Source organism: Microcaecilia unicolor, chromosome 2 (assembly GCF_901765095.1).
Source record: "Microcaecilia unicolor chromosome 2, aMicUni1.1, whole genome shotgun sequence".
Classification (NCBI taxonomy): domain Eukaryota; kingdom Metazoa; phylum Chordata; class Amphibia; order Gymnophiona; family Siphonopidae; genus Microcaecilia; species Microcaecilia unicolor.
This window is the reverse complement of record NC_044032.1, coordinates 523839616-523852451: the sequence shown is the minus strand read 5'-3', so window position 1 is coordinate 523852451 and position 12836 is coordinate 523839616. Positions and strand designations below refer to the sequence as shown.

The window sequence follows — 12836 nt, the reverse complement described above, 5'->3', positions numbered from 1 at the left end:
AGCCCAACTTAGTCTGAAATCATTTATAGAGCTTTTCAGATTTTGGTATAATTATTCCTGCTCTTTGAAACAATTTTTATTTGAAGTTGATCTGCAAACAAATGGCATAGGCCTCTTGATCTGGGCCCAAGCACTGCAAGTACCAGCTGTGGGTATGTGCATCATACATAGTTTTGATAAACCACCTGTACTTCTTAAAAGCATCAGAAGGTCTTCATAGCAAAAATGTATAGCCAACACAAAAATCAAGCTACTCAATTTGATGAGCCCCACCGAGTCAAAAAGCACATCTAAAAGGCAGGGATAAGGTTGAGGCAAAAAGTACGAGAACTTAAAACACAGAAACATGACGGCAGATAAAGGCCAAATGGCCCATCCAGTCTGCAACCCTTTTCCTAAGGGATCCCACATGCTTATCCTATGCTTTTTAAAATTCTCACACAGTCCTTGACTCCAAGACCTTCACCGGGAGGGCAATTCCATGCATCCACCACCCTTTCTGTGAAATAATACTTTTGTCCTCCTAAGCCTATTCCGTCTTAACTTCACCATATATCCTCTCATTCCAGAGCTTTCCTTCAGTTGAAAAAGGCTCACTTCCTGTACATTAATGCCCTTGAGATATTTAAACGTGTCTATCATATCTCCTCTCTTCCAGCATATACATGCTGATGTTCACAAGCCTGTCCCTATATGTTTTGTGTTCAAGACTGTTTACCAATTTTGAAGCCACCCTCTGGGTCGACTCCATCCTGTTTATATCTTTCCATAGGTGCGGTCTCCAGAACTGCACATAGTACTCTAAATGGAACCACACCAGAGACTTTCACAAGGGCACTATCACCTCTTTTTTCCTGGTGATCATCCCTCTCTTTATGCACCCAAGCATCCTTCTGGCTTTGATCGTCACTTTTTCTACCTGTTTGGCAGCTTTAAGGTCATCAGACACAATCACCCCCCCTAGTCCCTCTCTTCCTTCATACACAGAAGCACTTTACCCCTTATATTGTACCATTCTCTCGGATTCTTGTGACCCAAGTGCATGACTCTGCATTTTTTAGCAATAAATCTTAGTTGACAAACATTGGACCATTCCTCCAGCTTCACTAGGTCCTTCCTCATGTCATTTACACCCTCTGGGGTGTCCACCCTGTTGCAGAGTTTGGTATCATCTGCAAAGAGACAAATGTTACCAGACAGCTCTTATGCAATATCGCTCACAAAGATGTTAAAAAGAGCTGGCCCAAGGACCGATCCCTGCGATACTCCACTGATATCATCCTTTTCTTCAGAGTAAGCTCCATTTACCACTACCCTCTGCCTCCTTCCATTCAACTAATTTTTAACCCAATCAGTTACTCTAGGTCCCATACCGAGGGCACTCAATTTATTTATCAGTCACCTGTGCGGAATCGTGTCAAAGGCTTTGCTGAAATCTAAGTATACTACATCTAGCGCCCCTCCCACATCCAACTGTTTGGCCACCCAGTCGAAGAAATCAATCAGATTTGTCTGACACAGCCTGCCTCTAGTGAAGTCATGCTGCCTCGGGTCCTGCATTCCATTTAATTCGAGAAACCTCACAATCTTCAGCTTTAGAAGCATTTCCATTAGTTTACTCACCACCGAGGTCAGACTGACTGGTCTGTAATTCCCAACCTCTTCCTTACTTCCAATCTTGTGCAAAGGGACCACATCCATCCTTCTCCAGTCCTCTGGGACCACTCCAGTCTCTAAAGAAGCACTGAAGAGGTCAGTCAGTGGAGCCGCCAGAATATCTCTGAGCTCGAGCACTCTCGGGTCATCAGGCCCCATCGCTTTGTCTACTTTTAGTCTAGCTAGCTCCTCATGAACACAGTTCTCTGTGAATGGGTCTTGGTCTACTATACATCCATCCCCTTTAGCATTTGTTTTCTGCAGTCCTACCTCTGGCATTCATCCATGAACACAGAGCAGAAATAATATAATGCCTTTGTATTGGTCCATGGTGCGACCGCACCTTGAATACTGTATTCAATTCTGGTTGCCGCATCTCAAAAAAGATATAGTGGAATTAGAAAAGGTACAGAGAAGGGCAACGAAAATGATAAAGGGGATGGGACTTCCCTATGAGGAAAGGCTGAAGTGTCTAGGGCTCTTCAGCTTGGAGAAGAGACGGCAGAGGGGAGATATGATAGAGGTCTATAAAATAATGAGTGGAGTGGAACGGGTAGACGTGAATTGTTAGTTTACTCTTTCCAAAAATACTAGGGCTAGGGGGCATGCGATGAAGCTAAAAAGTAGTAAATTTAATATGAATCGGAGAAAATGTTTCTTCACTCAACGTGTAATTAAACTCTGGAATTTGTTGCCAGAGAATGTGGTAAAGGTGGTTAGCTTAGTATCAATGTGGTGTCTGGGAAAGTATTGTGACCTACCACACTGACACGTGAATTCACATTGCTTAAAACAAAATTCAAGTTACCCTACTGCACTTACTCTTGAATAGAAACAGTGCGTTATAGACAAATATATAACCTGTGATGGAGATGTTTATCAAAAGAGATGATGATAGGTAAGGACTGTTTGGTCTATTCAGTCTGCTCGTTTGGTGTTGCTTACTGAATTTTTACAGATCTGTCTTAAACTTTTGTCTTCTCCCTCTTTCTCCCTGCCATTAAGATCTATTTATATCTATTCTATACATGCTTTAATTTTGCTGTTTTTCTCCTGAAGTTTCTTTCAGTGAAAACATTTACTCACATTTCTTTGAGCCTCTTCCTTTCAGTTTATAATGACAACTTCTTGTCCTTAAGCTTCTCATTCTATGAAAAGTGCTACCTTCTTGGTACCAAATTGAATCCAATCAGGTATTGAAATATTTGTATCATATCTCCTTTTCCCTTCTTTCTTTGGGATAGCACATCTCTAACTCCTTAAATCTATCTATGTATGGTTTACAGAACAAGCCATTCACCATTTTGATGGTCTTCCTTTCCACTGACACCAATTTCTCAATGTCCTTTCATAGATGTGATCTCCAAACTTGCATGTAGTATTCCAAGGTGGGGTCTCATTATAGACCTATGTAGAAATAATATTATTTCCCTTTTTCCCCCAAGAATGAAGATCTGTGGTTCTTTCATGGGTGTTACACTAGGAAATTACATTCTTTTGTTGTTTGTTAATTAAGACATTTTACTTTGACACATCTGGTTAACATTTTGGACCAAGGCTTCCATTACCTGCTTGTGCATTTCACAATTTGAACACTGTGTGTGAATTTATTTTAATATGTATTACTAGTTATTTACATTTATTATTTTTTCCAATTAATTTTCACATCTCTCTCTTGAAAAGCATTGACCAAGTCGCAGAGCTCTCTAATGGTTGCAGAAAAATGGCAATGACTGAATTCTCTGAATGTTTGGAATACTATAAGCTCCATCATATCCCAGAAAGTGTCAGAATTATAAAGTCAGATCATACATTAAAATATACAAAGTGAATCTTACCAATCTTGGGAGAGCCATTCCAGTCACTGAACACACAAGTTTGACAGTCTGTCCATAATGAATGTAGCCATCTCTCACTGTGAATTCTTCTCCCTCAGACTCCTCATCATCCACTGCAAAAGAACCACAATATAAGGTTTACAACATAAGAGATAAATCTGTAGACTGGAATTCTGAAACCTTTTGCCACTACTGACATGTTAATTAACAGGTATTGTTTCCTAGTGTCTTACTGTTTTACACAAAACAAAAAAACCCGCAATCAAACCAGGGGCTTAGCCAGCCTTCCGTGGGGGAGGGGTCCAGAGCCCGGGGGGAGGGGGCACATTTTAGCCCTCCCCCCGGCGCCGCCCCCCCACCGCCGACATTGCTGCCCCCCCCCTCCTGCCGCGAACCCGCCGCCGCCGCAGCCTACCTTTACTTTTGCTGGCGGGGGATCCCACTCCCCGCCAGCCGACGTCTTCTCAGTCCTTCCTGCTCTTCAATTTGTTTGCTGATGTCCTGCACGTACAATTACGTGCAGGACATCAGCAAACAAATTGAAGAGCAGGAAGGACTGAGAAGACGTCGGCTGGCGGGGAGTGGGATCCCCCGCCAGCAAAAGTAAAGGTAGGTGGCGGCGGGGGCGGGTTCGCCGGGAGGGGGGTCCTGGGGTGAATCTGCGGGGGTCCCGGCCCCCTCAGGCCCCACGTAGCTACGCCACTGAATCAAACCACCACCAATGGTCAACATTTACAGAAGATGTCAATAACCACTCTCTCTTATTTCAGATTTTTATTTCTCTTCAATTTAAAAGTTCCCTTCCTTAAAACAGGGTCTTAACAAGAAATCTCTATGGCTCGAGAACTGTTTTTGGTCTCCAGTCATAGGCGGTCGGTGGCCCAACTGTTTGGGGAGGCTAAAGGGGGTGGGGTTAGGGGGCAGGGTTAGGGGTGGGGCCAGGGTGGAGCTTAAATCCATAATTGTCTGATAACACACAGAAAAAATAAATAAATAAAAATAAAAGTCACAATTAATACCTTTTATTAAATTTAGATATTAGATAAGTATCATATGTCAAAGAATAAAGTGGTTGCTCAAAGCATATAGTTAACCACAATCGCTCAACTGCAAAACACTATGCACAACTTTGTGCAAAAACACACTCAGAACCTTACTGTACCATAAATATTACACTGGGCAGAACCTAATACACCAATATACAACCCATACGGAAAATGTAGACCGTCAACAATATGAAACAAGGGATCATAATATCACAATTCTCATATAGAGCCACCAAACACCCTAATTCATGTTTAATGTGGGATAAAATGCCATAAATAAGTAAATAAATATAAACTTTTAATGTTGAGCACCTGATTCTCAAAGTGTACATATTCCAAACACTATAATGAAAATAAAATGATCTTTTCTACCTTTGTTGTCTGGTGACTTTGTTTTTCTGATCATGCTGGCCCAGTATCCGATTCTGCTGCTATCTGTCCTCTTAACTCCGTTTCCAGGGCTTCCTTTCCATTTATTTCTTTACTTTCCGCCTTTCTTCTTCATTTCTTGCCTTACATCCGTAAGTAAAAGCTGGGTCCTCTGCAGACTTGACTGTCCAGTGGGTCCAGCTTCTGCCTATTTTCTCCATCGATATGCAGGTTTTCTCCCTTTTCCCTCATCTCATCTCCTTCTTCTCTCTTCCCTCTCCCCTCCATCCATGTCCACCATTTCTTTTCTCTCCCTTCCCCTCCATCCATGTGCATCTCCTTCCTCTGTCTTCCGTCCCCTCCATGCATGTCCAGAATTTCTCCCCTTCATCCATGTGCATCTCCTTCCTGTCTTCCCTTCCCTCCCCTCCATCCATGTCCAGCAACCCTCCTCTCTCCCCTGCCCTCCATCCATCCATGTCCAGCAACCCTCTTCTCTCCCCTGCCCTCCATCCATCCATGTCCAGCAACCCTCCTCTCCCCTCTAGCCATCCATGTCCAGCAACCCTCCTCTCTCCCCTGCCCTCCCCTCCATCCACCCAGGTCCAGCAACCCTCCTCTCCCCTCTAGCCACCCACCCATGTCCAGCAACTCTACTCTCCCCTCCATCCACCTATGTCCAGCAAATCTCCTCTCCCCTGCCCTCTATCCACCCATGTTCAGCAACCCTCCTCTCTCCCCTGCCATCCCCTCTATCCACCCATGTCCAGCAAACCTCTTCTCCCCTGCCCTCCATTCTGTCCCCTTTCCCCCTCCATCCATACCCAGCGCGATTCTCCTCTCCCCTGCCTCCATCCATCTGGGCGAGCAGCGCCCTGGGTCTCCCCTTCCCTCCCCTTACTTCCTATCTGCCCCGCGCCGCCCTTTAAATCTTTAATTTACCTCGTCCCAGCGACGGCAGCGTCATTTCAGCCCGCCCTGCCTGTCTCTAGTCTTCTCTCCCTTCGTGATGTGATTTGTTCCACAGAGTCCCGCCTTCTGACATCATTTCCTCGAGGGCGGGACTCTGAGGGAACGAACTCACTCCCTTCGTGAGTTCGTTCCCTCAGAGTCCCGCCCTCAAGGAAATGATGTCAGAAGGCGGACTCTGCGGAACGAACCACGTCACGAAGGGAGAGAAGACTAGAGATGGGCAGGGCGGGCTGAAATGACGCGGCCGTCGCTGGGATGAGGTAAATTAAAGATTTAAAGGGTGGCGCGGGGCAGATAGGAAGGAAGCGGAAGGGGAGGGAAGGGGAGTTGCTCGCCCAGAAATTCGGACAAACGGGCGGGTGGGCGGCCAAAACCCCTCGGGCGCCGGCTGGGGAGTCTTAGCCTCCCCAAGCCTCTTATACCGGGCACCTATGTCCCCAGTGATCAGAAGTTAAAAATTCAAATTCTTATTCTGTAGATTTTTCAGTTCAAATGTAATTGTATATGAACTTGTATGCAAATATTTAGGTGTCCCTGGTCTATTGTATGTTTAAATGAATCCCCAAAGCAAGGCTTCTCAATCTTTATTTTTATGATATACTTTTGAATTTCTTCTGTCTTCACGGTACAAACCAAATTTTACACGATCCTCACTGACCTGGCAGAAGAACAAAACTGTTTACTTATGTATTGTTAATATGTGTTCTAGCTTGAGACCTATCCACTGGAATGGTGGTGGGCCAAGCTACATAGCTTAAACCAGCTGAAAAGCACTAACTAGGCCTGATAACCAGCTGATGGCCTTATAGCAGAGAGCCTGCAAGAGCAGGACTGCTTGGTGAGTCTTATTGAAACCTGGTACAACTTTCAAATTGAGTGTAACACTTATGATGTAGAGATTAATGACAAAAATGGTAAAAAGCTTGGTTCATAAAATGGTGTCTGTCTTTACAACATGGCTTCCAGTATCACAAGATATAAAGACACAGATCTTTCTCAGTATTAGGAAAGAAGTTTTAAAAGTGTTGAAATTGGCACTATGAAGAAATCTTTGAAAGGAGGGGCAGGTGGGCACCTGATCTGCGGTTAAGTGTAATTCAGAGATGAAGCAAGATTAGAGAAAAAAGTCCCTCTCCAATTGACTTGTATGTACTGAAAATGCTATATAAGAAGTGGGCATCAGAGCTATCGTTGGAACATTTTCCCCAACGAATCTCCGAAAGGCGAAGCTCTGGCCGGTTGAATCCAGAATCTGTCCGATGAATGTACCAAATTGAAGTCCTGATTTGGGTGAGAATAAATGACTATTTCTTTCACTAAACTGTTTCAGTCTTTGTTTCAATCTATTCTCTCTCCTCCACCTGTTTCACAGAATACTACACACACAAGTAAGATTCTTTCTTTCTCACTCACATAGATTTCATGTGGGAACATAAATGGCCAAAGATTCACTTAGATCCAGATAGACAGAAAGCTGTGGTCATGGGAATTAGATTTGAACTGCGCCTTCTGACACCCCCCCTGCGCCTCCATGACCGGAGGCGCTCCTTAGAACCCCGTGACATAACACCATGGAATGGGGTGTCACTGGAATTCAGGGAGGGGGTGATTAACAAGATCTTAGAAGAGCAAACCCTCTGTACACCTCCGTGGGGAAGGGTCCTGCGGGGGTCTAGAGAGGGATAGATAAAAACAGTATGCCTCATTCTGCTGGCTCACAACCAAAAATATAAGGAATGAAGTCTCTCAAGTAAAAGCAACTTCACTAAATACTGTGTTTATAAATTAGAAATCACACAAAACAAAATAAGACCTTTTAAAAAAAAAAGCCTCACATGTGATGCAGGTATGAAGATCTTTTAACCTGCTGGTATCTATCATCATCAAAAAAAACCTTTATAAATCTTTAAAATGGACTGGCTCTGCAGCTATCTGAACTCAAAAAAAAAAAATACATTTTTTGTAATTTGTTTACTCTTTATATTTCAACACTTTTACTGATGACCAATCAAAATGTATACAAGAACCAATTGAAGCACACCAAAATACAATTGACCAAAAAGATGTTCACCAGATAATCAAAAGAACATAGTTCATCATCAGAATATTTTTACAGTATTCACCCTCCCATCCCTATGCAAAACTCTTGCTGGGCCATTAGTGTAATACATGCCGATATGTCCTAGCTAAAACACAATATAACCAACCAAGGCCAACCCAAATTATAATAGAGGCTAAAGGAACTCCAAAGAGATCTATATACTGAAACAAACTAGGACAGACAACAAAAAGCCCGCTCGCTAGGGGTTTGTAGGTTAAAAACAGGATACCGGTTGGATTAGTGCCATTGCGATTCCAAGATGGCGCTGTGAATAGACGCACCTGTGTTTGCTCCTGGAGGCTGCTGTGTTTGTGAGTTTCTTTCAGTGCTTCTGTAGCCTCGTCAACGATGGGGAAGCGGAGGGGGAAGGTGAAGGAATATCCCTCGGTTCCTGTGACCTCCTCGACGATGAAACAAACAACCCTGCAATTTCCCAGGCAGCAACCGGGTCCTCAGGGAACTTCGACCCCCACTGCAGCTCTCGGCCCTTCGGAGTCGATTGAGAGTGGAAACGGGGCTTCCTTGAGCCCTGTGGAGCGAATTGCACCTCCCCAGCCTGGAAGAGAGTTGCTGGCTGTTCAAACAGAGACAGACGCCGAAGTGGCTCAGCTGGTCCTGCATGAGGGTGTGACTGCAGCAACGGAGATAGATTCTCAACTTCGGGAAACATTACTACAACAGGCTTTAAAGGTATTGCCTCAAGCTATTGTTTCCAAGTTAGCTCGTGCTGATAGTCTATCTCAATCTCTTCTTGTGGCTAGTGGAGTGATTAGACCAGCAATTGTGACGCTGGAGTCACTATGGGACATGGTTTACAATATCCAAACCTCTATGCAAACTACTTTAAAGCAGAATTCTTCTGATATTGAAGTTCTTTCTGAGGCTGCCCTGCTTCAAGCACAAGTGACTGCACAGCAAACCCAGAAATTGGAACATGTGGATATCAAAATTCAAGAAATGGGATCTATAGAAACAGCTTTGGTTAAAGACAATAATTTCCTACATAAACAACTTGAATACCTCGAATATCAGACTAAAAGACTTAACCTTAGGTTTCTTAATTTTCCCACATCGCCGTTAATTTCTCCTTTGGAGATGGTTAAAAAATATTTGTTGGACATCCTGGGAATGGACAAGGACTCACTCCCTCCCATTACACGGGCTTATTACATCGGGAGTAGTGGAGTGGTGGTGGTAGGAACCCCCCCCCCCCCCCCGTAATAGGGGAGGGAATGAATCTTACCTCATTCCTAGAAAGCTCATTAGAAATAGTTACTCAGAGGTTAACTCTGCTTGCCACTTTTGCGTTGGAGCCTGATAGGAATGCCGTACTACGGCTTTCGTTGAGACACTTAGAAAATCTGTTTTTGGGCTCAAAGGTCCGTATCTTTCCAGATCTCTCACGGCCTACACAGATGAGACGAAGGGCCTTTTTGGAACTTCGCCTCAGGGTGGTGGCATTGGGAGCAAATTTTGTTTTGCGATTTCCTTGTTTTTGTAATGTGATGCTTGAGGGTAAACATTTTCAGTTTGTAGATCCAAAACAGTTGAAAGAGTTTATTGATGCAAGAGTTGATGTGAATATAGTAAACCTTCCCTAATTAGCAGGCTGGGGTCTGAACCAGAGGAAGCATCTATTGATTATTAATTTTTGTATTTTTTTTCTTTTTTAATTTCCTTAATCTTGGAATCAAATTTCTTTAACTTGTGGACAAATGGGCTGTAAAGATATATACTTATCATTTTTGTTTCCTAATGTTAAATAATGCCGATTGCATATTCACTTTATGTGGTGATATATTGGAAAATTTAAATAAATAAATATACAAAAAAAAAAACAGGATACCAAAAAAAATTATGCTTGGTTTTCCCCTCCTTCCCTATACCACTCTCAACCCCTTCCACACCCTAACAGGTATGATTCAGTATGAGAGTCTAATACCCAAATAATAGAAAGTGTATAAAAGCTCACCCCTGTTATCCGGAAAACTAAAGAGAATTTATCATGAGGCTGCGGCCTTGCAGAGAATGACTGTATATATGGACCCCATAGGGAAAGAAATGTGTTCTACTCTTTGGGAATGAACATGTTCCCCTCTGTTCCAACAGCATAAGGTCATGAAACTGATTACACCAATGCCAGTAATCTGGGGGTTGCTCACTCTTATAGCCACTCAAAATAACTCGCTTGCTTAAAATACAAGCTTTACAAATCAATTGTTGAGTATCTGTATTCTGCAATACAGCGAATGATACATACCTGTAGCAGGTGTTCTCCGAGGACAGCAGGCTGATTGTTCTCACGACTGCTTGTTCTCACGACTGGGTTGACGTCCACGGCAGCCCCACCAACCGGAACAAAACTTTGCGGGTGGTCCCGCACGCAGGGCACGCCCACCGCGCATGCGCGGCCGTCTTCCCGCCCGTGCGCGACCGTTCCCGCTCAGTTGAATGACAAGCAAAAATGATCAAAAACTCAACTCCAAAGGGGAGGAGGGAGGGTAGGTGAGAACAATCAGCCTGCTGTCCTCGAAGAACACCTGCTACAGGTATGTATCATTTGCTTTCTCCGAGGACAAGCAGGCTGCTTGTTCTCACGACTGGGGTATCCCTAGCTCTCAGGCTCACTCAAAACAAGAACCCAGGTCAATTGAACCTCGCAACGGCGAGGGTATAACCGAAATTGACCTACGAAGAACAACTAACTGAGAGTGCAGCCTGACCAGAATAAATTCGGGTACTGGAGGGTGAAGTTGGATTTAAACCCCAAACAGATTCTGCAGCACCGACTGCCCGAACCAACTGTCGCATCGGGTATCCTGCTGGAGGCAGTAATGTGATGTGAATGTGTGGACAGATGACCACGTCACAGCCTTGCAAATCTCTTCAATAGTGGCTGACTTCAAGTGAGCCACCGACGCTGCCATGGCTCTGACACTATGAGCCGTGACATGACCCTCAAGAGTCAGCCCAGCCTGGGCGTAAGTGAAGGAAATGCAATCTGCTAGCCAATTGGAGATGGTGCGTTTCCCGACAGCGACCCCTTTCCTGTTGGGGTCAAAAGAAACAAACAATTGGGCGGACTGTCTGTGGGGCTGTGTCCGCTCCAAATAGAAGGCCAACGCTCGCTTGCAGTCCAATGTGTGCAACTGACGTTCAGCAGGGCGGGTATGCGGTCTGGGAAAGAATGTTGGCAAGACAATTGACTGGTTAAGATGGAACTCCGACACCACCTTTGGCAGGAACTTAGGGTGAGTGCGGAGCACTACTCTGTTATGATGAAATTTAGTATACGGCGCATGAGCTACCAGGGCTTGAAGCTCACTGACCCTACGAGCTGAAGTAACTGCCACCAAGAAAATGACCTTCCAGGTCAAGTACTTCAGATGGCATGAATTCAGTGGCTCAAAAGGAGGTTTCATCAGCTGGGTGAGGACGACGTTGAGATCCCATGACACTGCAGGAGGCTTGACAGGGGGCTTTGACAAAAGCAAGCCTCTCATGAATCGAATGACTAAAGGCTCTCCAGAGATGGCTTTACCCTCTACACGAAGATGGTAAGCACTAATCGCACTAAGGTGATTCCTTACTGAGTTGGTCTTGAGGCCAGACTCTGATAAGTGCAGAAGGTATTCAAGCAGGTTCTGTGCAGGACAAGAACGAGGTTCTAGGGCCTTGCTCTCACACCAAACGACAAACCTCCTCCACTTGAAAAAGTAACTCTTTTTAGTGGAATCCTTCCTAGAGGCAAGCAAGACATGGGAGACACCCTCAGACAGACCCAACGCAGCGAAGTCTACGCCCTCAACATCCAGGCCGTGAGAGCCAGAGACTGAAGGTTGGGGTGCAGAAGCGCTCCGTCGTTGTGCGAAATGAGAGTCGGAAAACAGTCCAATCTCCACGGTTCTTCGGAGGACAACTCCAGAAGAAGAGGGAACCAGATCTGGCGGGGCCAAAAGGGCGCTATCAGAATCATGGTGCCGTGGTCTTGCTTGAGCTTCAGTAAGGTCTTCCCTACCAAAGGTATGGGAGGATAAGCATACAGGAGGCCGGTCCCCCAATGGAGGAGAAAGGCATCCGACGCTAGTCTGCCGTGTGTCTGTAGTCTGGAACAGAACAGAGGCAGCTTGTGGTTGGTCTGAGAGGCGAAAAGGTCCACCGAGGGAGTGCCCCACTCTCGGAAGATCTTGCGTACCACTCTGGAATGGAGCGACCACTCGTGCGGTTGCATGACTCTGCTCAGTCTGTCGGCCAGACTGTTGTTTACACCTGCCAGGTATGTGGCTTGGAGAAGCATGCCAAACTGGCAAGCCCAACGCCACATCCCGACGGCTTCCTGGCACAGGGGGCGAGATCCGGTGCCCCCCTGCTTGTTGATGTAATACATTGCAACCTGATTGTCTGTCCGAATTTGGATACTTTGACAGGACAGCCGATCTCTGAAAGCCTTCAGTGCGTTCCAGACCGCTCGGAGCTCCAGGAGGTTGATCTGAAGATCTTTTTCCTGGAGGGACCACAGTCCCTGGGTGTAAAGCCCATCGACATGAGCTCCCCACCCCAGGCGAGATGCATCCGTCGTTAGCACTTTCGTGGGCTGTGGAATTTGGAATGGGCGTCTCAGGGTCAAACTGGTCCGAATGGTCCACCAGTGCAGTGAAGTGCGGCAACTGGTGGAGAGGCGGATGACATCTTCTAGATTCCCGGTGGCCTGGCACCACTGGGAAGCTAGGGTCCATTGAGCAGATCTCATGTGAAGACGAGCCATGGGAGTCACATGAACTGTAGAGGCCATATGACCTAGGAGTCTCAACATCTGCCGAGCTGTGACCTGCTGAGACGCTCTGGTCTGGGAAG

The 12836-nt window shown here is 45.4% G+C and overlaps 1 protein-coding gene across 3 annotated transcripts in view; it reads right to left on the bottom strand.

Annotated features, from left to right (window-relative positions):
• Positions 1–12836, bottom strand: part of RBPJ (recombination signal binding protein for immunoglobulin kappa J region) — a 415590-nt gene that overhangs the window by 91469 nt on the left and 311285 nt on the right. For all 3 annotated transcript variants that reach the window (XM_030191260.1, XM_030191259.1, XM_030191261.1), the window contains one exon: positions 3495–3607. In XM_030191260.1, coding sequence (XP_030047120.1) covers positions 3495–3607 — 113 coding nt within the window. The remainder of the gene's footprint in view (positions 1–3494; positions 3608–12836) is intronic.